The sequence below is a fragment of the Pan troglodytes genome, chromosome 16 (assembly GCF_028858775.2).
Source record: "Pan troglodytes isolate AG18354 chromosome 16, NHGRI_mPanTro3-v2.0_pri, whole genome shotgun sequence".
In the NCBI taxonomy this organism is placed as follows: domain Eukaryota; kingdom Metazoa; phylum Chordata; class Mammalia; order Primates; family Hominidae; genus Pan; species Pan troglodytes.
The window spans coordinates 69,845,968-69,873,106 of NC_072414.2; the positions used below are offsets into that span (position 1 = coordinate 69,845,968).

General features: G+C 52.8%; 2 protein-coding genes and 1 pseudogene across 7 annotated transcripts in view; 1 reads left to right on the forward strand and 2 right to left on the reverse strand.

The window, feature by feature from the left end:
* LOC112207947 (chondroitin sulfate proteoglycan 4-like) overlaps positions 1-6,057 on the forward strand; it is a 42,166-nt gene extending 36,109 nt beyond the window's left edge. Inside the window, 11 exon segments of the mRNA XM_054666858.1 lie at positions 1,049-1,496; positions 1,499-1,518; positions 1,827-1,847; positions 1,849-1,896; positions 1,898-2,023; positions 3,655-3,853; positions 3,955-4,089; positions 4,233-4,343; positions 4,346-4,445; positions 5,053-5,179; positions 5,944-6,057. Of these exon segments, the coding sequence (XP_054522833.1) occupies positions 1,049-1,496; positions 1,499-1,518; positions 1,827-1,847; positions 1,849-1,896; positions 1,898-2,023; positions 3,655-3,853; positions 3,955-4,089; positions 4,233-4,343; positions 4,346-4,445; positions 5,053-5,179; positions 5,944-6,057 (1,449 nt within the window).
* Positions 6,058-14,396: 8,339 nt separating this feature from the next.
* Positions 14,397-26,622, reverse strand: LOC112207948 (golgin subfamily A member 6C-like). 6 transcript variants are annotated; one of them, XM_054667063.2, is made up of 18 exons: positions 26,417-26,622; positions 24,607-24,726; positions 22,596-22,676; positions 21,700-21,738; positions 21,388-21,438; positions 21,206-21,287; positions 21,003-21,109; positions 19,883-19,969; positions 19,667-19,774; positions 19,387-19,474; positions 18,467-18,975; positions 18,122-18,190; positions 16,720-16,795; positions 16,197-16,288; positions 15,530-15,632; positions 15,343-15,446; positions 15,100-15,253; positions 14,405-15,013 (listed from the first exon to the last, which is right to left on the reverse strand). In XM_054667063.2, exons 1-18 carry the CDS (start codon positions 26,498-26,500, stop codon positions 14,886-14,888), a joined length of 2,082 nt encoding a protein of 693 aa, XP_054523038.1. In that variant the 5' UTR covers positions 26,501-26,622; the 3' UTR covers positions 14,405-14,885. The 6 variants fall into 6 exon arrangements, with proteins under 6 accessions (XP_054523040.1, XP_054523038.1, XP_054523041.1 ...); XM_054667064.2 differs by having other exon boundaries at positions 14,423-15,013; positions 18,467-18,948; positions 26,417-26,566; XM_054667065.2 differs by lacking the exon at positions 18,122-18,190 and having other exon boundaries at positions 14,397-15,013; positions 18,467-18,948; positions 26,417-26,566.
* On the reverse strand, positions 25,724-26,422 carry LOC129137147 (basic proline-rich protein-like; annotated as a pseudogene).
* Positions 26,623-27,139: the final 517 nt, after the last annotated feature.

Consider the following 27,139-nt stretch of genomic DNA (forward strand, 5'->3'; position numbering starts at 1 on the left):
TTTGGGCTGGGCTCTGAAGAGCACAGGCCATCGGGGGCAGAGAATGGGGAGTGGTATTCCAGGCAGAAGGAACATTCCGGGCAAAGGCATAGAACAGGAATGTGAGTTTGGGGGTGGTTGGCCTCTTGTGGCTGGCCCATCAGGTGAGGGAGCCTGTGTGGCCTTTGGGGCGTGAGCTCTGTAGGGCCTGAGCTGAAGGCGGCTGTGCCTCCAGGAGGGGTGGGGCCGGGCGCCCTCTGATGGTCCTGGGTGGTAATAGCAGGGGCTGGGGAGGTGCTGCCTGCAAACCAGCCACAGGCCTGTACGGATCCTGAGCAGGGGGGCCTGTGTGTGTGTGTGCACACGCGCATGTGTACATGTGTGACCGCGTCAGCATATGATGAACTCATGTGTCTGTGTCACTGAGTCTGGGGACATGTGATTATGCACCTCCCTGAGGGAGTGCATCTCAAGCTGTGTGACCGACCCCCTGCAACCGTGTGTGGGGTGGGCATTAACATGTGACCAGCAGCCGGGGCAACCCAGTGAAACCCCATCTCTACATAAAAATTTAAAAATTAGCCGGGCACGACCAGGCGCGGGGGCTCATGCCTGTAATCCCAGCACTCTGGGAGGCCGAGGCGGGCAGATCACGAGCTCAGATCGAGACCATCTGGCTAACACGGTGAAACCCCATCTCTACTAAAAATACAAAAAATTAGCTGGGCCTGGTGACATGTGCCTGAGATCACAGCTACTTGGGAGGCTGAGGTGGGAGGATCCCTTGAGCCTGGGAAGTTGAGGCTTCAGGGAACTGTGATCACACCACTGCACTCCAGCCTGGGTGACAGAGTGAGACCCTGTCTCAAAAAACAAAAACTGTGACCAGCTGCATGTCTGGCGGCTGTGTGTGTGAACCCACTTGTGTGTTTGTGTGTCTAAATGAGCAGTGACATCTAGAGGAATAAGTGGGGCAAGATCAAGCCTGTTCCGGCTGCTTAGGGCCACAGTGGACCCCTCTGAGACCCCCTCTGTGGCCCCCTGTGAGTCCTCATGTCCTCTTAACCAGGCAGCCCAGGAGGCAGTGCCGCCAGCAGACATCGTATTCTCAGTGAAGAGCCCACCAAGTGCCGGCTACCTGGTGATGGTGTCGCGTGGCGCCTTGGCAGATGAGCCACCCAGCCTGGACCCCATGCAGAGCTTCTCCCAGGAGGCAGTGGACACAGGCAGGGTCCTGTACCTGCACTCCCGCCCTGAGGCCTGGAGCGATGCCTTCTCGCTGGATGTGGCCTCAGGCCTGGATGCTCCCCTCGAGGGCATCCGTGTGGAGCTGGAGGTGCTGCCCACTGTCATCCCACCGGAGGTGCAAAACTTCAGTGTCCCTGAGGGTGGCAGCTTCACCCTGGCCCCTCCACTGCTCTGCATCGCCGGCCCCTACTTCCCCACTCTCCCGGGCCTCGGCCTGCAGGTGCTGGAGCCACCCCAGCATGGAGCCCTGCAGATGGAGGATGGACCTCAAGCGCCTTCTCCTGGAGAATGGTATGGCTGTGAGAGAGGCCCAGGGGCTGCAGCCCGGCTCTGGGGGCAGAGTAGAGGGAGCCCCAGGGACTCCCAGTCTGGGGGTTATACACAGAGAGGAGATGGGGAGTCACATTTCAGAAGCACCTATGCTTTAAATACTGTATCTCCTTTCTTCCTTACAACTCCTCTGGGAGCCAGAACTTATGGTCCCCATTTTCCACCAATGGAAGCTGAAGCCCTAAAAGAGTCAGTCTCCTCCTGCACCCAAAGGCAGGGCATGAAGGGTGCTGCTGAGGCCTGACTGCCATCCCTGGGCCTGCCCCCAGGTGGAAGAGCAGCTGATCCACGTACGTGCACGACGGGAGCAAGACACTGACAGACAGTTTTGTCCTGATGGCTAACCCCTCCGAGATGGGCTAACCCCTCCGAGATGGACCACCAGAGCCATCCTGTGGCCTTCACTGTCACTGTCCTGCCTGTCAATGACGAACCCCCGGTCCTCACCACAAACACAGGCCTGCAGGTGAGAGTATTCCTGGGACCACCCCCCATTTCTGCTTCGAGAAAGAGGCCTGCGTCCCCTACTTCGCGGCACAGAGCTCCCCCAGCTCTGATCCTGTTTCCTCCTCTGCAAAATGGGGACGCTGCCGCATGCCTCATGGGGTTGTTGGAAGGGGAGATGTGAGATTGTGCTGAAATAGAACACAGGTGGGAGATTTTGTTACTGGACACTTGCAAGTGCGGTAGGCAGACTTCTGAGTGGCCACAGGTGGCTCTGCTGTTCCTTCTCCTGTGGCTCAGAACCAGAACACCTGACAGAGTCTTTACAAACCCTTAAGGGCAGGCGTCAGGGTGGGAGCCATTAAGCTTCCCACCTTCACCCCAGCAAGTGAAGGCCATGGCTTGGCTCCCCAAACTCCTGCCCCTTGTGCCACAGCAGAGCAGGGCCCCCATTTTGCAGAGGTGGAAGTTGAGGCCCAGACGTGGGATAGAACTTCTCCATGGTTGCAAAAGTAGTTCTGGTGGAACAGAAAGGGCATGGCTTTACAAAGCCCACATGGCAGGGCTTTGAACCCCAGCTTCTGGGGTGTGTCCTCCCTGGTCAGCAGGAGCCACTGAAGGTTCCACAGGAGGGCTGACTTGGGCTGTCTCTGACCTGGGGCACCAAGGGAACTTTGGTGGTCTAGGACGTGCCCATAGAGGGTGGCCTCATGGTGCAGAGGCCACAGAATAGTGGGACACAGCACCCTAGAACCACAGGCCAGGACGGCTGTGTGGCAGCATGGCCACCAGGTGGTGCCATCCACCCGTGTTTGCTCCGGGAGCCCAGTGCAGGGGTCCTGCCCCCCACATTATGGCCCCTCCTGCCAGGGCTGGGCCTGAGGGCTCCCTGGGGCCGGGGGAGGAAGCCCAGGAATGCCAGAAGACTCTGTTTTCCAGGCATGTGAGTCCCAATGCAGCTCTGCCCGCAAGTAATTGACCCAGCAAGACTGGTACCAGGACCTCAGGAACAGGCACCTGCTCTGCTTGCAAGTGGGAGGCCTGAAAAGGGGTCCCCTTTGCCCAAAATTAGGAGGGCCCCTAACTGCTCTGGAAGCACCTGGGCCCATCCCACGCTGATTCTGTGCTGCAGAACAGTGCCAACCATCAGCCCCCCACTCTCTGCGCCACGCACCCCTCCCTTAGCTGGAAGGAGGGCCCATTTCTAAAATCACCATTCCTACCTGTGCCCAGCCCCGGCCAGGCACACACGGAGGCTCTGAAAGGAGACCCCTGCCCCACCAGTGAGACAGATTAAGGAGCACTGTTGGTCAGCACTGGGGGTTTCTGGGAGTGAGAACTTGGTGAGGGTAAGAGCTGGGGCCTTCCTGGGTAGGGGACATAAGCTGGCCTTGAGGGACACGCAGGACTAGGGCAGATGGAGAGCAGGGAGGCTGGGCCTGGAGGGTGACCTTCCCTGGGGCCTTCCCTGGGGTGACAGGGAAGGTGAATGCGGGAGGCCCTTTGTGCAGGGGAGCCAGAGTGGCGCCAGCCTCGATGCCACCCGAGGGCCTGAGCCGCAGCAGGACTGGAGCCCTGGTGGCAGCCCAGGGCCAGGGAGGAAGGGGTGGGTGAGTGTGGCAAGGCAGAACCTTCACAGGCCTGTGTCCCCAGATGTGGCAGGGGGCCACTGCGCCCATCCCTGCGGAGGCTCTGAAGAGCACGGACGGCGACTCTGGGTCTGAGGATCTGGTCTACACCATCGAGCAGCCCAGCAACGGACGGGTAGTGCTGCGGGGGGCGCCGGGCACCGAGGTGCGCAGCTTCACGCAGGCGCAGCTGGACGGCGGGCTCGTGCTGTTCTCACACAGAGGTGGGTGCTGAGGGCCGGGCCTCGGGTTCCTGCTGCCCACGGGGGTGCCCTGAGATGGGGAGCCGGCTCGGGCCAGCCGGACCCAATGCCCCTGTCCCCAGGAACCCTGGATGGAGGCATCCACTTTGGCTTCTCTGATGACAAGCACACTTCCTCCGGACACTTCTTCTGAGTGATGGCCCAGAAGCAAGTGCTCCTCTTGCTGGAGGGCAGCTGGACACTGACTGTCTGCCCAGGTGGGTGTGCTGATCATGGGCGTTCCTGGGTGCCGGGAGCTGGGGCGGAGCTGAGGGTGGCATGCCAGGGTCATGCTGCCTCTCTGCAAACACAGGCCTGGGCCTGGATCTCAAAGGGTGATGGCCCCTTGTGCCTCTGGCAGGGTCCATCCAGCCACTCAGCAGCCAGAGCCTCAGAGCCAGCTCCAGCGCAGGCACCGACCCCCAGCTCCTGCTCTACAGTGTGGTCTCGGGCCCCCAGCTGGGCCGGCTGTTCTCACCCAGCAGGGCAGCACAGGGGAAGCCCTGGTGAACTTCACTCAGGCAGAGATAAGGGCCCCACTCTGCAGCTACCACTCAGACGCCCCCAGCCTCAGGTGGCCGCTGTGCCATGGACATCATGTGGACATGGGTGCCAGCTCCAGCATCGCTGGCAGCAGACACCCCCAGGCTGGCCATAGTCCAGGCCCTGGTGTCCTGCCCTCCAGGAGCTGCCACACTGGCAGGGCAAGTTCATGTTCCCAGAAGGAGGGAGAAAGATGCAGGAAGTCAGGGATACAGGGCCCTAGAGCAGGGCTGTGGTCTTGGGGTGTGGCTTCCAGAAGGAAGCTACAGCCAGACCCGAGGGTCTGGAGAGGGGGCACCATGTGGGGGCACTAGTGGCACCCCAGTAGCTGGCAAGGGGTAGTGCTTGGTGGGGGATGGAGTTGGAAGTGAAGCTGCTGCTGGGCCTGTGGGCAGAGGTGTGAGCCTGGGGCTCAGGTCCGGTGCCAGCCAGAGGCAGAGTGGATCCTAGGGGCAGATGAGCTGATGAAAGGCAGCTGAGTCGGTCAAGAGGGTGAAGCCGCTGTTCATCCGTCCTGGTGGCTTCAGAGACCACCAGGAAGAACTAGAACTCTCAGCCATGGGTAGCAGCAGACTCTGTGATAACTGTGCCATGGGGACCAGCCCAGTCATCGCTTAAATGAACACCTCTCCCTGAAGGCACAACAGGAGTTCTTCCATAGCAGGGCAGAGCGGGGCAGACTCTTCCATGGGCCGTCCTGGGCAGGTGGTGCACCTGATGCTCCCACCAGGAGGCTGCGTGGGCATCTGGACCCAGCACATGACAGTGAGTTCTGGGTAGGGCGCGTTCTTGCGGGTGCAGAGCTGACTCTGTCACTCAGGAGCCACGGCACGTGATACTGCCCCAAGTACCTCCAGAGGGGTCCCCCCGCCAGCCCTTGAAAATGGCAAAGCCCACCCCTAGCCCCCTTTCCTAGCTCCCTTGCTGGGCAGGGACCTCGTGAACCTGGCACTCTCCCTCCTGAGAGGCGCAGATGGTATTCAGCAAGTGCAAAGCCAAAGTCCCCACCCAGCAAGTGGCTCAGATGGGGAGCCTTTGGACAGCTGGAAGGAGGTGGCTTTGACAGGTGGAATGAAGTTTCTTGGGCTTCTCACATCAACACCCCCCAGTCCCGGGTTCTGTATTTCCCTGGCTCCCCACTCCTGCTATGGCCCCCTCCCCACAATGAGATATTTGTCGGGCTGGTGTCTACAGCTGCGTACCCTCAGTTGCTGGGAGCCTTTGTCAAGAATGCCCAAGAATGGGGAGGGCACAGGACCAGGCCATCAGCAACCCTCTTGCACTCTATAGTCCCACGTTACTCAGAGCTTCCCCATGCCCCAGAAATATGAAGGACTAGATTGAATGGGCACCAGGGGGCCAGGCTGGCAGTGCCACCCAGGAAAGCGGGGAAGAGACTATGTGGGCTACCTGGCCCACTCAGGGAGGAGGGCAGGACTGGGTATTGTCTTGACAGCAGCCCTGTCCCACAACACTGAACTGGGCAGGGAAGGGGTCAGGTGTCCCCCTGACATGGGGCTGGATTCCAGAGCATTGGACCTGGCCACCAGAACTGGCCATCTCCATCCGAGGCACTGGGGCCATGGATGCCGGAGCCACATGTGGCTGAGAGCTGGCAGAGCCTGGCCCCCAGGGAGCGCTGAGTCCCAGAGGTGGTCATTTCTGGGGAGGGGGCTGTGGGGCTCGTCCCACCTGCCCCCTTCTTTCCAGCACTTGCATGGCGCTTCCCTCTATTTTCACTCTCGGCGGCCGCCCCACACGTTGCATTCCTCCTCGTTTCTTCTTCCTGCTGTCCTCCATCCTCCATTCCATCCAACCCCTCTCCCAGCCCCTGGGGAGCCTACCTCAGGTCAGAGAGTCTGAACCCCAAGATGTTCTGGGTGTGTGGATTTCCTTCAGCTACCCTGATGTCCCCACTTCCAAGTCCTGACTCCTTTGAGCCATCCCAGGGGGTGTCTGGCCACTGGCCCACAGGAGGAGAGGCCAGGCTGCGACTGTGTGAGCATCAAGGTGTGTGATGTGTGTGTGGATTTGCACACGAGTGTGAGTGTAAGAATGGCACCAGACCTGGGCTAGGACAGAAGCAGCTGGGGAAGGAGCCTGGGGGGCATGGGCAATCTGATTTTTCCTCCAACCCCGCCCCCGCCCCCACCCCACCCTACCCGGTCTAAACCAATGTGGTAGGGGTGGCTGCAGGGGCAGGGACGGGAGTGTCTGAAGCCTGTTTCACTCCCAAAGATTTCTAAGGAAAAGCGTTCTGCATCCTCTGGCTTGGCCTTGTTGGCCCATGGCCCTCTTTCAAGGACATTCACTCTGATTCCCAGTGTGCCATATCCATTGGCCACGTTCTCTAAGAAAGAACAATAGCATCTGTTTTTGTCTCCAAATGACTGTAGGGTAGGGCTGTGGGTTCAGCGCCCATAAACCAAAATGAGGCAGGGATTGGGGCTTGCCCTATGATGTGCTGATGAGCAACAGAAATGGGTAGAGGCAAGCAGCATAGCACTGGGCAAGAGCACTGGACTGGGAGTCCAGAGACGCTGCTTCACCCTGGGGCTTTAGGCAAGTCCCTTTCCCTCCCAGAGCCTCAGCATCCTTTCTATCAAATGATGACTTTCTGCCTTTCTCCCAGGGTGGCCGTGCGGATCAAGGGAGACAGTGGCCATAGGGACGCTGTGTTAACTGCAGATGCGGCCGTAGGAGCACTTTGCTAACTGCCAATGTGAGTTCATACTCTTCAGGGTATTTGGCATCCAGGTCTGTGGTGAGGTGTGACATATGGGATATAAGGTTTGATGCCTGCTCCGACTCCAGTCTTGCTAACACATGCGAAACATTTGGCAAATCATGACCCTCCCTTGGGGAAAAGAGCAGTCTGGGAGAGCTTCTTCAAGGCAGCCTGGCTTCAACGCAGTCCGGGGCATGACTGAGATAGAATTATGTGGCGAGGAATTGGAGGGTATCTGGGTACAGAGCTGCAGTGTGGGCAGAGGTGTAGTGTGGGCTGCATCCAGGACAGCCACTGGCCAAAGCAGGGAACAGACGGAATGAGGAAGAGCTCTGTGGGGAGGGTGGGGCATAGGGTGGAGGACCTTCAAAGTCCGAAGAGTATGACTTGTTGGGGCTCAATGCTGTAGGTAGTAGGGAGCCATGGAAGGCTCTTAGGTGGAGAAATGACAGCTGGACATTAGCGAGCAAGCCCTGTCTCCATGAGCAACACCGGTGGTCCTCTGAGCACGCCAGGCATGAGTGTGCAGGGAGCTGCTGCAAATGCCTCGGTGTGTGGGTGAGCTTCCGTGTTGTGACTCTGCCCATGTGTGTGCTTCAGTGTGCTGAGTGGCTGCACGCCCAGATCTGTGCTGCACGTGCCAGCCAGTGAGGGTGCATGCTGGGCACCGGGAGGTGGCGGGGAAGGAGGCGTATGTGTGTTGTGGACATGTGTGTTAGCGTGTGCATGCCGACTGTGGGGCCTCACAGCATGTGTGTGCACACCCCGGCATGTGCATGTGTGTGTGTTCCCCAACCTGCCCCACCCATGCGTGTGACCTGCCATGTTGATCTGATGCTTTCAGAATCACTATCAGTGGCCCCTGAGGAGCATCAGCCATGGTAGGTACATGCCTCACCGCCTGCTGCATGAATGGTGTTCCCGCCCCGCTGCACCAGCTCCACACGGGGGCGCACCTGGGACCTCAGATCCAGGCTCCCTGCCCCTCCCTTCTGGAGCTGCAGATTTGCTCTTTCCTCTTTCTGTCCTCGTGCTGCTGGCTCTCTCACCTCCCTTCCCTGCAAGCCATGGGACTCAGCGCCACTGCCCAAGGCCTCCATGGCTGAGCCTGGGGGCTCTTGGAACAGGCTCCATGCCCAAGCTGGCAGACATGGGTGCTCTCTGGAGCTGTCAGAGAGGGCAGAGAGCTTGTGGTTTATGGTGTAGGGGCTGGGAGCTTGGAGGGCGTTGTGTGCGGGGCTGGACTCTGAGGCAGCCAGAGGTCTAGGAATGCTGTACCTGTCGTGCAGTCTGAGTCATGCTGCCAGGTCAGGGTATCCAGCTCCCAGCCTGGGAGTGCTGAGAGCCAAATCCACTGCAGAGCAGGGGTGATAGTCAGGGTCCCACCTCATCTATCTGTCGGCAATCCAGTGGTGATCCAGGATAAAACCCTGAGAGTCCCATACACACGGTCATCCCACAACACACCTCACAGGCCAGACAGGGACACACAGCCCCCTTCCCTCCCTCTGAGGTACCATCATAGTGACCGAAGGCAGGGTCCCTGGCCCCCGCTGAAGCACTATCGCCGACCAGCAGGCTCATGCACCTTGGCCTGTTGCTCCTAGGGGTTGCCTGTGCTATTCAGCCAAGGGGACCACAGTGCCTGCTGACCCAGCTGAGCTCTGCCTAGCGAGCCCACCTGCCTCTCCTGCCACAGACTCTCCCTCTTCTGCTTTTCACAGCAGGAAGGACCCAGCCTCAGCTATGAAACCTGCAGCCCCCCCGACCCCGCAACCAACTGAGGCTCCCCTCTTAGACTTATAAGTCTGTGGCCAGTGGCATCCAGCTACCTGCCCTCCCTGCCTTCCCCAGGGTCCCTTCAGAGGACCCTGGACATTCTCACCGCCCAGAGGGGCCTCTGGCAGTCACTCCAGCCATCCAGCCCTTATAGCTTCACCATTTTGGTTTAAGCAGTGTTCCTTCTCTATCAGGCCTGGTGGCTGTTGGGTGGGGCTCCCCAGGCAAGAGGTGGCCCTGGGCCAGTGGGTTGGAAGAGAGGGTGAGCAGAGAAGAGAGAAGCCCAAGGCGGCTGAGCATTAGTCTGAACTCTGGGTGCACTGCCTGGGTGCCGTGGGAGAGGCCAGTGTGTGTGAGCTGGGGAGGGCTGCCACAGCCCCCAGACACTACCTGTGAAGCTCTGGCTCCTCCCTCCATCTTCCTCCCCTTTCCCTTCCAGCCCCTGTTTTCCAGGAGCCATTGCTACACCCGCACCTGCACCCTCCCCACCCTGGCCCTCCCACAGCTGCTGCAGCCTGCCCGCCCATACTCTGTGCTTGCCTCACCAGCTCTCTGCTTGCTTTTCTCTCTCCTATTTTCTCTCTGCTTCTCTCCAACTGCCAGCTGATTGGGTCAGGCAAGTCCATCCCGTCCCAAGAGCCCCAGCCCCACTTCGACCTCTAAACAGATCCTCCTCTTCTCGGAGGCCTCCCTTTCCAAGCCTGCCTGGGTGGGTGTCCTGTGACTTGACAGTGGCTCCCCAGACCCAAAGCCAGCCCCCTTCATCTGTGACTTAGTCTGTCGTAGTGGTAAGCTGACATATCCAGGTGTGACCGTTGCTGAAAACTTGGGCCCCTTCTGTGGTATGCCCCTGCCCTGTTCTATAAATATCTATAAATACTCATACATATATATACACCTACACATGGCTGACCGCCTCGCCTCTAGCACTGGGAATCAGTCACCATACTGTCCTTGTGGAATCTTGTGGCCCAGCAAGAGGAAGCTCTCCCCTGACATTGCCCCTCCAAAGTGTGCCACCTCCAGTGAGCCTCCCTGTCATGCCTGGCCTGTGGACAGCCAGCCCCTGCCATCCCTCCCACCCCCCACCAAGCATGGGGGTGCTGTGCAGGCAGCTGTGTGGCCTACAGTCTCTACCAGTCCTGGTGTCCCTTGGCTGAGAATCAAACCCATTTCTGGATGATGGGGAATGTGTCCTCTGCTGGCTGTGTTCTCTGTGGAGCTCAGGGGAGGGAAAAGGCCAAGCCATTTCTAGGGTGCTGTTGGGAGTGGTAAAAAGGCCACACCTTTTCCAAGGGACACTTTTCCTGGAAAGCCCCTGGAGCTTAGCTGGCTCTTATCCTGTGAAGCTGGCTCTGGCCACTAGGGGGCAGGGCCATGAACTCAGCCTGGAGGGAGCCTGCAAGACAGCTGACACTCTAGAGGGACAGACAGAACAGGCCACCCTGTGCAGACAGGAGAGGGAGGCAAGGGGACGGAACGGAAGATGCCTGGGGTGGATGGAAGTCAGTGCCCTTCGGTGCCGGTATCTGTCTTCCCGGCCACCGCTAGATCAGGCTTCTGAGCCTGTTGGCTGTCAGGGTCGGACTGTGCCCCATAGGCGCCATGGCAGTCCCCATGCAATCCACCAGGTGTCACCAGGCAGCATACAAGTAACAGGCCTGGAAGGTCCCCAACAGCCCAGCTGGACATGCTCACTCTGGGGCTCTTCATTCAGTGGCACAAACTCCAGGACCCAGTAAGGGAAATGGGAACCCACCAGGCTGAGCAGTATGGCTAAATCCAAAATGGAAAGCAAAATAAACAGGAGTCGCATCACCAAGGCAGCCAGGACCCCATCCCCTCCTCCTTCCTCTGTCCTATGCTATCAATAAATAAGTTTCCCAGCCGTAAATAATGATTAGAATCTCCTCCTCATATTCCAGCTCCAACCTCCGCTAGGTACAATACAGGGGGTGGCCCTACCACCAGGAATATACAAAATGTTACACAGATACTATATGTACACTGGGGAAGGGGGGGCCACCACAGCAGCCCATGCCCTCGCCTGCTCTACGGTTAGCTCCACTGTCCTGCCCCAGCTGCCTCTCTGAATAAGATGGGAGCCCCCTGAGGGAAAAGTTGCTTTGGTGAGAGTAGGGAGGCCATCAGGCCTCCTCCAAACAAACCAGCTCTACCAGCCTCTGGCTCTTAAATAATAATCATCATCATCCAGAAATTTAAGGACTCAGCCCTGGTCAAGGTGGCAAAGGGTCTGTTTTTCTCCCCCCATTAGATAGGGGTCTTATCTTGCTACCCTAATGGTAAAGGGCTGACTGGGAAGGGGTGGTAGGAACATGGTAGGGATGGAGACTCCAGCCCCACTTCTCCGGGCTTATGCTGACAGAGACCTGCTTTTATTTTTATCCCATGAGTTTTTAAAAAAAAATCCAGTAACTTTATTCATAACTTTTTCAAAAACTTTTCATAAAACATTTTTCTACTTTTTTTCCACAACTTTTGCCACAACTTTTCCACAGCATTTTTTATCCCATAACTTTTTCATCCCACAACTTTTTTTAATTCCCGTAACTTTTTTGTTTGTGTTCTTTTAATAAACAAACTTGCATAGTTACATTAAAATTTTGTAAAAATAAAAACCGATTATCTCATGCCAAGCGTGCCCAGCATTTGCGCAGTCTCAATACATTTAATACTATAGTTTTCAAGACACACAAAATTTTAAGGCAAAAACAGCACTTTGCAACAATTTAATAATTTATTACATTACAGTAGCATCACAGTAGCAGTGAATAATGCCACTTTAGGCAACAGTGTTTCTGTATTTCCATTATACATTCTGTTTACAGGAATTCATCAATTCGTAAAAGTCATTCTAAGAAAACTTGGCAAATAAAGCTTTGCATTGGAATTGGCATTTCTCTACTTTTCCTTCCCCCAGTTTCTTTCTTTTAAACTACAGTATTCATATTTTAAAATGTTTTAACTTATTTTAAAACTTAAGATAGCAGTTACATTTTTGAATAGTTATATTCTTTTAAAATGACTCTTTAAGATAAAGTTTTAGAGAAACTATATTATGGATAGCACTGATTTACATTTTCACATTTTCTAAATATCAGCTTTGGTTTTAGAACTGACTTTTTTTCATTTCTGGAAAGCCTATCAGATTTAATCAAATACTTTAAAAATGATTACATATTGCAATCTTTAAATAGGTTTTTAATTCTTCCTACAGAAATTCAAATTTATTCAGTTAAACCCACACTTTAAAATTCTATGTTTCTGATTAAACTCTACCCTTCTAATGTTGTCTTCTAAGCAAATTGAAAGCTGCATGAGGAAGAGAACAAATACTTGGCTGAATGAGGTATTGCAAAGGACCACATGCACTTTGAAGAAAGACTTACGTTATTCTCATACGATTTGCATTCTATTTAATTTTTCTTAAGTATATGACAAAATACCTACACAAAGAGTGGTATTTCAGTTAATATAGTACATTCATTTTCCAGACTGACATTCAGCTTAAATATGCCAGTGTGTGATTTAATCCACAGGTACCTGATGAACACATTCTTGTCAGATTGGTTACAGGTGCTAAAGGCTATCTGAAGGTCATTCCTAGTCGTTTATCTTTATCAGGGTAAAAGTGAAGATATAAAAATACCTTCAAAATAATTTATCAATGTATTAGGTAAGCCCAGCTTCAGAATTACAAAGAAAAACTGTTAAACCAAATAAGGTGGCTAATTAACAGTGATATGATTTCTAGCCCGAGGGTCTAAATTGGACTTAAACTGTCTTTAAACTGAACTCAAAGAACGCAAAAGCGGCAAGTTCAGAAAATAAAAGGCAAGAACAGGTCTTTAAGTCCATTTTAAACCCTCGGGCTAGAAATCATCCTACTGTTAATTAGCCACATTCGTTGGTCTAACAGTTTTTCTTTATAATTCTGAAACTGAGTTCATCTAATGCATTGATAAATTCATTCAATTTGGAAGAGTCAGTCGAAGTCACAAGGACTTAATATTTGCACTCTTTCAGTGAATGCAGGCACATCTGTTATTCTATCTGTAAAATCGTATTATTGCTCTCCTATTAATGTCATATGTATAAAAGTATCATGAAGATGCCAAATGCTAAAAATGGAGATGGTCTAGTAACTAGAAATGCCCACCCCAGGGAGCGCACACACATCTCTCCCTGCATCCTAATAATGTGACGTATTTTGGAACACAGACATTAGAACTTCATGAAATTTTAGCTGTTGATTCTTTCCCAAGCATCTTCAAGTTATGACTTAGGCAATGTATGACTGAAATAACTCATTCATCATGTATAGGCACATTAACATAAATATGGCACAAAATATGCCTCTAACTGAAACTGAGAGGTATAAAAACATCTTTCACTCTTTGTGAAGAACTTTGTGAGGAAGCATAACTCTGTGATTGTATAGACACTTTTCCTCATAATACTTGGACATTCACAAACATTAGATTGCACTGCGGCTTGTAAACATTTTAAGTTGCATAAACTTCACCTTGATTTTCATATGTAGTATAATACTGTCTACTACAACTCCTTTTTGTTTCAACTAAGTACTCTCTCATATATTGGTTTATAATAATGGTTGTTATTATTTTTAAAGTGTTTTCCATTCAAAGAAAAGAAGTAAATTCCTATGTCAGAGAAACCAATGTGGCTGAAGAATAGGTATTAGCCAGAGAGGTCTAGATGATAAAATCAATCTTCTAGCCTCAAAGAAGCTCCATGAACATAGAGGAAGGCCAGGTGTCACACAGCTTTCCTTCACTCAAATTCATTCTTGAGTAGAGCCTGTATGCCTCTTCCAGGGACATTTAAACTCTTAAAGGATTTCTTATGATCTTTACTAAATACCTTAAGAAGAATGCCAACCGGTGCCCTTTTGTGTACTGGGACATATACTCATGTGATTAAAACAGGTAAAATGAACTCTGACTTTAAAATGTATTGTAGATATAAATGCTCTAAGCTAGAAAAGGTTTTCCACATCCACAGTCAATGATGGGAGCCTTTCATTCCTCAGAAATAATCCCTTTTTTGGTCATCGAGAAAGGGTACAACTGCAGCTCATGATGCAATATCTTCATGAGCCCAGAGCACACACAAATCCTAAGGGATCCACCATAGTACAGCGCTCATTCTTGGCACCAGAACAAATGAAACACACTGTATCCTGCACACACCTGCCAGAGCAGGCCACTTTCCTCTTCTGTGAGATTTAAAAAGCTCCCCAAAATGTTATGACTCCCATCCCCAATACACAGAAAATAGGGGAAAGGCTGTTTCCAGTTCTCGGCCTTTAAACAACTCAAAATGTCAGTACTCACAGTGGCATATTACAAAGTAATAAACGGTGCGCACTTGAGGGCAAACCACATATTGAGCTAATGAAGAGCTCGCTGTGGTTAGGATTCGATCAAATGTAACAGCAGAACATAAGCACATTTTATCTGAATTCTGTAATGAATATACATGCTGCAATAACATTAAAAAAGCATGGCAGCCTGTTCCAAACCAGCCAGAATAGTTTTGTGCAAATAGTGCGTCTTTGTGTGTTTGAATTCCCACCACCTAAGGGCAAACTCGATATGCGTGCTAATGACCTACAATTATCAAGTAAAAAATAAAAATGCTAAAGGATGCCAGAAAGAACATCAGGGAAAGACCAACTCTCCCTTAACTTTTTACAAATAAATTTAAACGGTAAATTAGAAACACAAATAAATGTGAGTGGCTCTAGCATTCAAACGGAGTAAATGAATTGTGTAGGAGATGAACCCCGTAACTTTTTGTTGTGGTTGTTGTTTTAAATTTCTTGACCAGCTCTTAGAAGATGATGATGTTTATCTCCCTGTTCTCGGCTGCCTGGTAAAAGAATGGCATGCAGGGTTTGCTGGGCAAGCCTGGGTGCTCCTAGGTGTCCTGCATTACAGGAGACAGCTGCACGATCTTCTGTGCAGTGGGGTTGTCATGGGGAGAGCCCTCCCTGGCCGCTCCTGGTGCAGGCTCCACGTTGTTGTCCAGGCTCACTTCATAAAAATCTTCGGAGAGAGGGAGGCGGGGGTCTGAGCACAGTGCGAGCCTCCCCTGCTCCTGCCTGCCCACTCCGCCTGAGAGCTCTACTCACCATCCTGCTCACCGGCAGCCCCAAGTTCCTGGGGGGCTGGGGCCCCTGGAGTGGGCTCATCAGCAGGGTTCTGGGCAGCGGTGAGGAATTTGCCATGCCCCTCATGGTTGCCCACAAGGGGCAACACCAGCTCTTGCAGCTCCAGCAGATTCACCTGAAGGGAGGGGTGCTCAGCTCCCACCCTGGAGCCTGCGCCAGTGCCCATGCCCACCCCCACCCCCACAGAGATGTTGCACGCCCTACCTTCATCTCCTCCTCCTTCTGGGCTAGCCTGATGACATCCTCCATCTCCTGGTGCCACGTGTTTGGCACTGCCCCCTGGCTTTCATATACGGTGAAGGACTCTCCTACAAGAGGACACGGCTCAGACACTAGGGTCCCTCTGATGGCCCTGCAGCTCCCCGTGCCCATGCCCTGGCCTCCTGCTCACTCATGCCATCTGTCATTCCAGAAGGCTGGACGAATCCAAGTTCTCGTCCCTCCACCTGCTCCGTCCCGTCCGCCTTCTCCTTCGGGAGGTCCATAAAGCTGCTCTGGAGCCAAAATAATGGGGTCACATCTCGGGAGTGACCTGTTCTGCCCCGCCCCCACTTTTCTTGGCCCATGCCAGGACTCACTCACTTTCAGCTTCACCATGGCCTCCTTCAGGGCCCGGTAGCTCTCCCCACACACAAACTCATCTCCAGTCCTCCCTGGGGCTGGGGCCTCTGCCTCTGGCTCCTTCCAGGCCAAGGCCACCAGATGAGCCAGGTGCAGGCAGCACAGCCTTCGCACCTTCCGCTGCCCACATAGCCGTGCCTGCTCCTCCTGGGAACTGGCTCCAGCGGAGTTGAAAAATGCCACTTGAAGGCAAGAGGTGAGTATTCTTGTAGGGGCATACACAGAGCAAATGAGGCAGGAAGTTGGAGCACAGTCCCTTCCCTTGGGGCCTCAGAGAGTGCACCTGTTGGTCACAGGTGACAAGGTGTCTGACCACTGCCTCCCAGAAGAGGTGAGGGGCCACAGAAATCAGAAGGCAGGAAAACCAAGAGCATAAGGGGCTCTGGGAGGGACCACAGAGGAAGGTGGCAAAGCGGGGCAGGGAAAGTCAGGCTCACCGTGGCCTCCCGGCTCTCCAGGTCCTCTGGGATGTTTGGTGTGGACCGAGGCGCCTCCTCCTCCTCACTGTCCAGATGTTCTCCTCCATCTCCTGTGGGGAGGTGGCCAGAGGGGTCCTCAGACAACCCAACAAGGAAGGTACTGTGGGCCCACCTCTGTCCTCACCCTCAATGTGTAACCCTGAGCCAGCCTCTCCCCAGAGGGGAATGAGCTGCTGTTCTTTATTTTTCCTTTTAAGAACAAGATCTTGCTATATTGCCCAGGCACAGTCCCACTACCAGTCGGTGCGGGAGTCCTGACCTGCTCCCTTTCTGATCTGGTCCAGTTCATTCATCCTTAGGCAACCTGGTGGCCCCCTGCTCCCAGGAGGTCACCATATTGATGCTGAACTTAGTGCGGACACCCGCTTGGCATAACGACCAGCTGTTCTAAAGGTCTCTTCCAACCCCTCAATCCTATGCTGCTAACAGTCCCCCCTTCCTCCTGGGGCTCTCTCCTCTTCCTCTGAGTGGTCTCCTGTACCTTCTCCAGGGAGAGCCATGAGGCTCAACTGAGTCTCCAGCTGTTGGTCCTGCTGGCTGGCAGCTTCTAGGTGCTCCTAAGGGGACGGGAAACAGAGTGAGAAGGCACGGAGGTTGCCAGGTCATCCCCCTTGGGGCCCCGTCCTCAGCAACTCCCTCCCCTGGGTCTCCTGCAACTTTTGGTGGGCCATCTCAGCCACCGCTTTGCCCCAAGCTTCCTGCTGCTGCAGCTGGTCCACGAGCTGGGTGTGCAGCAGTAACTGCCTGTGCAGCGCCTCCTTCTCAGAGGTCAGCTGCTGATAGGTGGCCATGTACTGCTGCAGGTGACCCAGGTACTAGTCTCGCTGCTGCTGCAGACTCTGAGACTCTTGGCTCTTCATCTCCACCTGCAGGAAGACCCTGGGCATGAGGGCACATGGTGGCTGGCTTCCAGGTTCTGGGCCCATTAATAGGGTAGCTAGGGCACTGTGGGGCTCTGTCACCTGCCCAGGACCCTGGTCCCTTGCTCCAGGCCTAAGAGGCTTCCTCCCTTGCCTAGAACCCCATACCTCCTTCCCCAGCCTCAAATCTCATGTCCTTCTTCCCACCATTTAAACTGTAGGCCACAGACTGGTGGAAAAGCAGAGGGAGCCAACCACCATCTGCTAAGTGTGCTACATGCCTAATGCTTTCCAGGTATTCTCTCATTCAATCCTCAGCACCTCTGCAAGGAAAATGCTAACTTCCTTTTGAAGTCACAGAAACAGAGACTTAGAGATGAACAGTAGTTGAATGGTGACCGGTGGAACCCAGGCCAGAATCCAGTTTGAATCTAAGGAGGCTTTTTTGTTTTGTTTTGAGACAGTGTCACTCTGTGGCCCAGGCTGGAGTGCAGTGGTGAAATCTCAGCTCACTGCAACCTCCACCACGTGGGCTCAAGCAATTCTCGTGCCTCAGCCTCCTGAGTAGCTGGGATTACAGGCATGCGCCACCATGCCTGGCTAACTTTTTGTTGTTGTTGTAATTTTAGTAGAGGTGAGGTTTCGCCACGTTGGCCAGGCTGGTCTCAAACTCCTGACATCAAGTGATTCTCCTGCCTCAGCCTCCCAAAGTGCTGGGATTACAGGTGCGAGCCACCGTGCCTGGATAAGGAGCCTCTTGTACCACTGTCTTTCCCCTGTGACTGGGGGCTCCATGCCTCTAGCTGGGATGATGATGTCCCGATCTGGGAGGAGCCCAGGGCTACCCACCTCTAAAAGTCAGAGGGCAGGAAGCAAGAAACAGTCATAGGGCTGCCCTGGAGGGTGCTGGGGTCACCTGCCTCCCAGCTGGAGCTGCCTTTGGCCTGGCACCTCCCCTCCCCAGAGGCTGGTGCCCGCCTCCCAGCCCTTCTTGGATGGGGTGGAGGTTACCATCTCCTTCACCTCATCTAGCTTCTCCTGCAGCTCCTTTACTTGCTGCTCCAGCTGCAGTGTGCTCTTTTTCTCGTTGTTCTGGACAGAGAGAAGCAATCAGTGGCCATCCACTGCAGCTGGAGACACCAGACCTTGGTGTCTGCCTCCCATATCACCAGGAAGGGTGGAGGCAGGTTAGAAAAATCATCCCTTCTCCCCCACAGCCATCAGAGCAGAGCCTGATGAGCTGTAGCTCACAGGTGCCTTTAGAAGTACCATTTCATGTGAGGGCTACACTGGCCCATTTTACAGGTGGGGAAACAAAGGCCTGGAGGGATAGGGATGAGGGCAGGCTCCCCAGGTAGGGCAACCCACCAGATCCTCGAAGCTGCACTGTGGCTCGGCCAGCTGCTTGTCGAGCTTGTGGTTCTGGAAGGGCACGAGCCTCTCCTCCTGCTTTTGTAGCCTCTCCTCCTTCTTCCACAGCCTCTCCTCCTGGTCCCACAGCCTCTTTTCCTGCTTTTGCAGCCTCGCCTCCTCCTTTCGCAGCCTCTCCTCCTGCGTGTGTAGCCTCTGCTCCTGCTTTCGCAGCCTCTCACCCTGCTCCTGTAGCGTCTTCTGCTGCTCCCGAAGCCTCTCGTTTTGTTCACACAGTCTCTCCAGCTCCCGCACCCTCTGCGCCTCCTGCTCTCGGATCATCTCCTCCTGCTCCTGGAGTCTCTGCTTTTGTTCCTTGCTCAGGACACTCAAGGCCTGATTGTTTTCCACCTGGGATTGGAGCTTTTCCTCCAGACCTTCCACCTCCTGCCTCAGGTGTTTGGCCTCATCTTGTAGCTGTTCCACCACAGAGGTCACTGCTGGGGGCACCAGGGATAGGGGCTCAGCTGAGAAACAAAGCAGACAATAAGGGCCTCTGGATTCCCCAACCCCTCTACCCACCCCCACCTCAAAAAAAAAAAAAAAAAAAAAAAAACCCTCCTCTTGATGCACAGCTCCTCTCAGGCTTCCCAAACTTGGCCTCACTGCTAATGATTCCTCGCACCTGATGGTAGCCAGTTTCCAAGCCACTTTCACATAGAGAGCACTGTGGGTGGCTGACAACGGGCACTCCTCCCTCTTTGCTGATGGGGACCCTGAGGCTCATGGAGATGACAAAACTTGCCATCTCCTGGCACAGACCTCTTTCCCTCTGCCTCAAAGCCCTTCCATCCACCCACCTCCCTGGGGCATTCTAAGCCACCCCCACAGACCTCTGATGCCAGTCCTGCGCCCAGGTCACACCAGCCCCATCTTACCCATCTGGTTTTTGAGTTCGGAGAAGCTCCTCTTCAGCTCCTGTATCCGATGTATGTCACGCTTCTTCTCTTCCTTCAATGTTCGAGCCTGCCCAAAGCACAGGGGAAAGGGCCCTGGAGAGAGGGGCTGGTGGCTGGACAGGCTACCATCTCACTCTCTGCCCCCATCTCCACAAAGCCCAGACCCATGACCACCTCTGGCTGTACTATTCCCATTTTACAGATGCCCAGAAAGATCCAGTGACCTATCTAAAGTGCGGGCTGAAGGGTCAGACCTCACCTCCACCGACATTTTCCACATCCTCTCCTGCCACCGGGCCCTCTCTCCTTTTATGTGTTTAGTATATTTGTCCTGCTCCAGCTGGACTTGTTTTAGTGACTCTGTCACCTGCAAGAAATGGGCAGAGAAGTTAGGAAGGGCTGTCACTGGTCCTCACCTGCTCCTGGCCACCTGGGGTCATCTTCCTTCCACATCCCTCCCTCTGCAAAGCCTCACCTGTGTCACGTGTGCGTTCAGCAGTGCCTGCTCCTTTATGGTCTGCTGTAACCGCCACTGGAGGACCGCTTCTCTGCAGCTCAAGGACTGGATGGTGAAGAGTGAGAAGTTTCGATCTGGGGCGCTCAGGCAGTGCCCCTTAAAAGGGCTAGGGCTAGGCTCAATATACATCTCGGTTAGTAAAGGTCAAGGCATTTCCAAGCCCGTGGCCTGGTTATTAAAAGAACTCAGTAAAGTTGGAAGGGAGAGGGAAAGAGATCGAATTTACAGCTGGCTAACAGAGGCCCAGAGAGATCAGATAATATTGCTATTGTTATTACTGTTATTACTACCACTGTTTGAACCATTATGGAGTGCTTCACCAGGTTCCATGCTAGCAATCCCATTTAATCCTCACCACCACCATATGAGACAGTTACTAGGATTACCTCTATTGTGTAGATGAAAAACATCGAGTGTTCGAGGTTAAGTGCTTGCCTAAGATCACTTAGACAGAGCTGGGATTTGAACACCCAGGTCTATCCTATTCTCTAAGCCCATTTTTCTTGCTGGGGGTGGGGACACAGATAGGAAGGGGGAAATTAATCTTTTGTTCACTTTTTGAAAGGATGATACATTCATATAGTCCAAAACTCAGAAGGTACAGAAGGGAGGTGTCTCCCAGGCACCCTGTTACTCTCTCCTGAGTTTTTTATGAATGCTTGCAGACATGTTTTTGTATATTATCATAGTACACACACACACACACACACACACACACACACCCCTTTCCTCTCTCTACAGAAATGGTAACATACTAAAGGTGCTCTTCTGTACCTTCACAGAACAACTATCCAATACCCCACCTAGGACTTGCCCAAGGCCACAGCCAGGAAAGGGCAGGGCAGGCACTTGGCCTCTGAGCTCTGCATCCAGTGCTCACTCCCCATAGTGCCCCCCAACTCACCCACAGCAGCTGACTCAGCCCCAGGCTGCCTCTAACAGCCATACACAAAAGCAGTGAGAAATGACCATGCTGCCTTCTGGGCAGGACACTCCATCCTGCAGAAGGGACCTTTAGGCTCACTCCTCCATCTGGGAAGCCAGGCTGCCAGGGGATGGGGCAGCTGGTTGGACTCACCCTGTCCTCTTCCTGCTGCTGTGTACACACAGCACAGAGAGCCCGCTCCAATTCTTGAATACGCTGTAAGGCGTATTGCAGGCGGCCAGCCAGATCCTTGGACTCTTCTGTAATGAGAGAGGTTGAGATGGAGCCCAAAGGACTCCCCCTAAAGACCTGTCAAAGTGACAGGTTGAAGGATGATGGGGTGCCCAAATTCCCACCTTCGAAGTGTCGGGCAGCACGTTTAGTATGGTAAAGGGTGGTCTTCAAGTCTGCCTTTTCCAATGTGAGGATGTTGATTGTCTGGAATTGAACGTTTGGGAGAAAAGCCAAGGAAATGCTGAAAGAGAAGGAAAGAAACATTCTCCAGAGGACAGGAGAAAGCTCCCCACCCTCCACTCACCTCTAACTGCTCCGTTTGTGCTTTGTGTATTTCATTGTTTGCTTTCTTTGCCTATAGGAAGAGGAAGACAGAGCTCTTACCACAGGGAGGCCGAGATGGCACAGCAAGAGGCACGCCCCCAGAATGCCACCAATGTCCCAGGACAGGCCCACCCATGGGACCAGGTTATCAGGGACCCTATGGGGATGGGGTGGAATCTGAGGGGTGAGCCTTCTTCCCCAGGCTGGGAGTGGGCAAGATGAGACTGGCACCTCTGCATCTGAGTGCCCCCCAAACCCAGCAGTCATGTTGTAAGCAAAGAAATCACGTTACTTCTTCCAGCTGATGTTCCACTTGTTTCTTCTGTTGTTTCTGTGGGGAGAGTCAAATTCAGGTGACTGAGAGTGGCCCCCTCAACTCTATTCCCCAGACCTGGAAGTGGTAGGCAGGAACCAGGAATGGATTTTAAAGGCAACATTCTCAGACCCAATGGCGACACGAACTGGTCAACCCTCTTCAAGCACCCAAGGACAGAGGATTTGGGTCTTTGTTGGTTTTTGCCCAAAGCCACAGAACTCAAAGTCTGAATCTGGATTCTCTCAAAAGGACAGTAACATAAACCTCTAGAGAGGGAGTCTCAGGAAGGCCCACCCTTCTGCCAGCTTGTGATTTAGAAAGGTGCCTTCATTCAACAAACAGTTACTGAGCACATACGGGCAAGCTACGGTTCTTCACAGCAGATATAGGATGGAAAAGGACAGACAGGAGCCCTTGGCCCTCAGGTTTCCATTCTAGGGGCCTTTAAATCTCAGACTCTCAGAGCTAACAGAGAACTTTGATGCTCTACCTCCTCCGGAAACACGAGCCCAAGGAGGACAGGTGGCTTGTCCATACTCAAAGCAAATTAGGGACTGAGTCAGGGCAGAAATACAGGGCCCCTGACAACCAGTCAGGCTAGTGCTTCCCTGAGAGGTGACAACCCCAGGGCGTGTGTGGCAAGGACTGGAGCAGGGGTGTCTGGAGAAGAGAGAGTCGGCAAAGAGGGCAGTGACAGAAGAGCCATGCTGCATGCTCCTTGCTCTGGGGTCCCTCCAGGTGAGGCCTGGGTGCTCCAGCTCCCCATTTGCCCTTGGCACCAGGGGCCCCCAGCCCCTTTCTTCAGGGCCCCAAGGGGAAACTAAAGCCCAGGATTGGCAGCATGGAATCAGGGGACCCCACTGGACTCTTACCAATGATTCTATGTTTTCATTGAGTTGATCGATTGTCACGGAGCTTGACTCCGGGGCTACTGCTAGTTCTTGGTACTGGCTCTGAGGCGCATGCAGACAGGAGGAGTTGGAAGAGGATTGTGGGGAGAGGTAGAGAGAACAATCATTAGGGCTGGGGTGTGTGTGGGCTGTCTCAGCTGGCAGAGGGTCACCCAGCCCCCACTGTGAGAGGAGGTTGGAGGGCTGGCCTGCAGAGTCACTGCACCTCGGCCCAGGGCCTCTTACTTCCAGATCCTTCAGGGTAACAGATGATGCAGGAGTAATAAAAATGAGAAATTAAAAAAAAAAAAAACTTACATGGGAAATAGTTATGTATATAGAGAAAGTATAAAAACAGCAAGGAGCCGGGCACAGTGGCTGACACAGGTAATCCCAACAGTTTGGGAGGCTGAGGGGAGTGAATCACTTGAGGTCAGGAGTTCAAGACCAGCCTGGCCAACATGGTGAAACTGCATCTCTACTAAAAATAAAAGATTAGCCAGGCGTGGTAGCAGGTGCCTGTAATCCCAGCTACTCAGGAGGCTAAGCCAAGAGAATCGCTTGAACCCAGGAGGCAGAGGTTGTAGTGAGCTGAGATCACACCACTCCACTCCAGTCTGGGTGACAGAGTGAGACTCTGTCTCAAAAAAAAAAAAAATAATAATAATAATAAAAAGGCCCAAACCCCACATGCCTGCTCTGTACGTTATTCCCAAATTACTTTTAAACTTTTAGGTCTCACCATTTCCAAGATGATAAAAGATGCGGGGAAGGAAAAAACCCAATCAATCAAGCAGGTGAAGAAGCAGACAGAAACAGGCTGAAGGTTAATGGCAGCAACATAAAACAAGGCAGAGGCCAAGTATTCCCCAAACCAGAGAAGCCTCAGGGCCATGCATAGCTGGAGACAGCAAGCCAGAGAAGGGTCTTGGCACTGCCTCACCTTCCACTTGTCCAATGGGGGAGTGCTACCTCACTAGAGTAGTTAAGGTTGGACACCAGCACCTGTAGAATGTCCTGAATCTACAGGAGGTGACAAGGGAAAAACAAGGGCAGGAGGTGAAAGACAGAAGTGGCTTAGAGAGAAGCAAGAAAGTCAGGGTAGGAGGAAGATGTGGGTTCAGGAAAAGGAAATGCTGAAGAAAAGCGGAGGAGATTAAAACCATGGCCTGTGCCATTCTTCCAAATGGCCACCTGCTGCCTTGCCAGGGGCAGGAACAAATAGATGGAAAAGTCCCCTGAGTGACGCAGTCACAGAGTGGAGTCAGCTGACCAATGCAGCTCTTAATACACTCACTGGACCCCTCTCCTCAGGCCCAGGACATGGGCGATGAATCTGGTAGAGCTCCAGACCTCCACCTCCATTAAAAAAAACAGACTTCTGAATAAGAGCTCACTTGAACTAAGGGGACTCCAGCTAAAAAACAAGTTTGAAAGACACTGATCTTATCCAGTATCATCTTACAGAGGAGGAAACTGAGGCCCAGGGGAAGAAGTGATTTTTCTGTGGTCACCCAACAAGCTGGTGGCAAGTTAGATCTTCTCTTGCTCCTAGTGCCTGGGGCTCTCCTCACCACACCCTGGGCCCCCTTCAGTGACTCCTAAAGGGACAGCCTGATGGCAAGTGGCTGTACTCATTAGCCCAACTTCCCCTTGAGAGTGGGGATCAGGAAAATCAAACAACAATGATCATTTCCTGGGTATCCTGGGTGTTTACAGCAGGCCACGTACTAGGGGTTAACATGAAAACAACAACAATAAGGAATCTCATTTAAACTTCACAAATGGAAGTCAAACAATACTACCCCTATTTCACAGATGTGAAAAGAGAGGCTCAAAGAGCTCAAGCAACTTGCCATAAATCAGATCGCTAGCAGATGAAGAAGCAGGATTCAAACCCAGAATTCTTAACCAGTACCCAGCAATCTCAACAATTACCCTCTACTGCCCCTTGGGCCCCCTGTCCCCAGGAGCCTGGCCAGCCAAGACTCACATCCCCAGGTGAGTGGCAACCACCAGAAGTGGTTGTCTCAGGGCTACTGCCAGTTTTTTTCTTTTTTGTCTTTGCTCCTGCTGGAACACCAGGGCTCTTCCTTTGCTGATATTCTTTTAGCTGTGGGAAAGAAGAGCAGTAATACTCATGAGAACTACCAGCCCCTACAGCCACACCCTCCTTACAGTTTTTGCAAAATACTCTTATACACCATCTGATTTAATGCCACCAACAACTGTACAAGGTGTTGTCACAATCACTTAGTGATTGAGAGGGATGGATATTATGGCTAAAAAAAAAAGTTGGGGAGGGGGCAATAATGGAACTTAAACTTGGTCTTCTGACTCCAAGCTCTGGGGTTTTGCCATGATCAGCAGCTGCCGGGGACCAAAACCAGACGCAGAGGAAGAAAAGTAAACATTACATAGGCAGGAACTACACGCTGTGTGGTTTAGAGTCACACATCCTCACATGTCTGTTAGTGTGAAGAAGTGCACCAGTATCTCTCAAACTTTTATATCAATGTGTCCTCATGGCAGAAGGCAGCTTTTTTGTTAAATCTGGGAATTTATCAGAAAGAGGACAACCCAAGTCTCATTTCAGAGAGAAGTCTGATATACTCTTAAAAACCTATGTGAGGGTCATCCCTAAGTACATTAATGCTTTTTCTCTCTCAAGAGAATCAAGGGAAACTGATGCTTCAGAAAGATCTCCCACATTTATCCTGTGGCACTCAATGTACCCCAAGTTGAGATGATATGAGGAAGATTCAAGCTGTCAAGTTCAGTTTCCCAAGATCTGTTCCACAGAAGATGAGCAAATCTCACTTCAGAGACCACTGATTGAAGGGCAGTCTGGTCCCAGAACCGTGGAGAATTAGAATATGAGGTGGAGAACTCAGAAAAAAATGTTAAAGTCTCTCTGGAGAGTAGAAGCCTGGGAGAAAACCAAACCAAACCCATTCTCCCATTACCACCCAGAGATACTGTCAACGTTTTGAGCTCACAGGGGAAGTGTAGGCTTTTCACACTGTCGATGTCTATGTGAAGGGAGTAAGGCAGCCTGAAACCTCTTGCTCCTAGGTCCCATAGTCCCCATTTCCCCTCTAGCTGGAAATTTGTGCTGTGACCAGAGGAACCAGAAATGGGGTGAGAATGCTTAGGGGACTGGGTTGTAAGATCAAAGGCCAGTCTTGCAGCAGTAATGACAGTTCCTAGGGGGACTGTGACATCACTACATTCCACTCCTCCTGGGGGTGGGGGGAACCTCATCAGTGCATTGGCTGAGTTGCCGATCCACGATGGGGGAGGGGGGATGTGGGGCTGGGACCCAGGTCCTTGGAGATGCCAGTCCAGAGAGCCCAGGGAGGTCGGGCTTGGGTCAGCAGGAGGGGAGAGCAGAGTCTGCTCAGGGAACCCCAGGAGTCACCAGCCCAAAGTCACCCCGGGATGACTGGCGATGCTGGGGGGTTGGGGCTGGGGGACCCAGGTCCTTGGAGAGGTGAGCCCAAAGAACCCAGGGAGGTTGGGCTTGGGGCAGCAGGACCTGAGGGCTGAATATGGAGCAGGGAGCCCCAGCAGTCATCCGCCCAAAGTCACCGCAGGGTGATTGGCGAGGGCAGAGGCCGGGCTGCTTGCTGAAGGGGCGGGGCTGACTGACAAGACTCTGGTGGGGGGAACCCAGAGGCGCCGGGGTAGGGGGGCCCAGCCCGGTGTGCCTCAAGAGTGGTATGGACTCTGAGAGTGGTCTTGTCCTCAGAGGGGATCTCTGGCTAGGTTGGGGGGCCATGACCTTTTTCTTGGCTTTTTACCTTTTTCTTGACTGCTGCCAATTTGTTCCATCGAGTTTCTTCTGGCATCATGGGGTCGGGAGGGAGGTAGGGTTGGGGCCACATCAGCGAACACCTCCAGTCACCTACAAGGCTGCTGTTTGACTGAGCCAGAGGAGGCGTAACCAGGGCCACACTAGAATGCAGAATAGGGGTGTGGCCTTAATGCTCCGATCCCATTGGTCAATGAGAAAGATGAAAAGGAAAGGAGGTGTGGCCAGGCAGCAGTGTGTCCAGAGGAACCTGTGACACCACAAGGAAAGCTGCCCATGCGACTGCTGTCCCCGCCCACTCGGGGAGAGGGGCGGGGCCTGCCTACTCCGGGAGAGGGGAGGACCGGCTTTTGCTTTAAAATGTTAAAAATAAACTTTAAAAAATATATGTGTTTATACTTTATATATATGTGTGTCAGTGTGTGTGTGTCTACATGTTCCTCCAGAGCTGTCTTCATTATCCAGCTTCTATGCATGGTCTATGATTTTGGCCTACATTTTTCATCTTCAGATGGAGTATAAGAATTACCAGTATTACCCCAGTGAAGACACAAATCCTATAAAAATGGAAAATCCATAGCATGTTTGATGATTAATGAATGAAGTGGACTATATTATCCAACATTCCAATAAGGTAAAATAATCACAATGATTTCTCGGTTTTGGAAAAAACATTTCTCTTATTCTCCTACATTATTAAGATTTTTTAAAA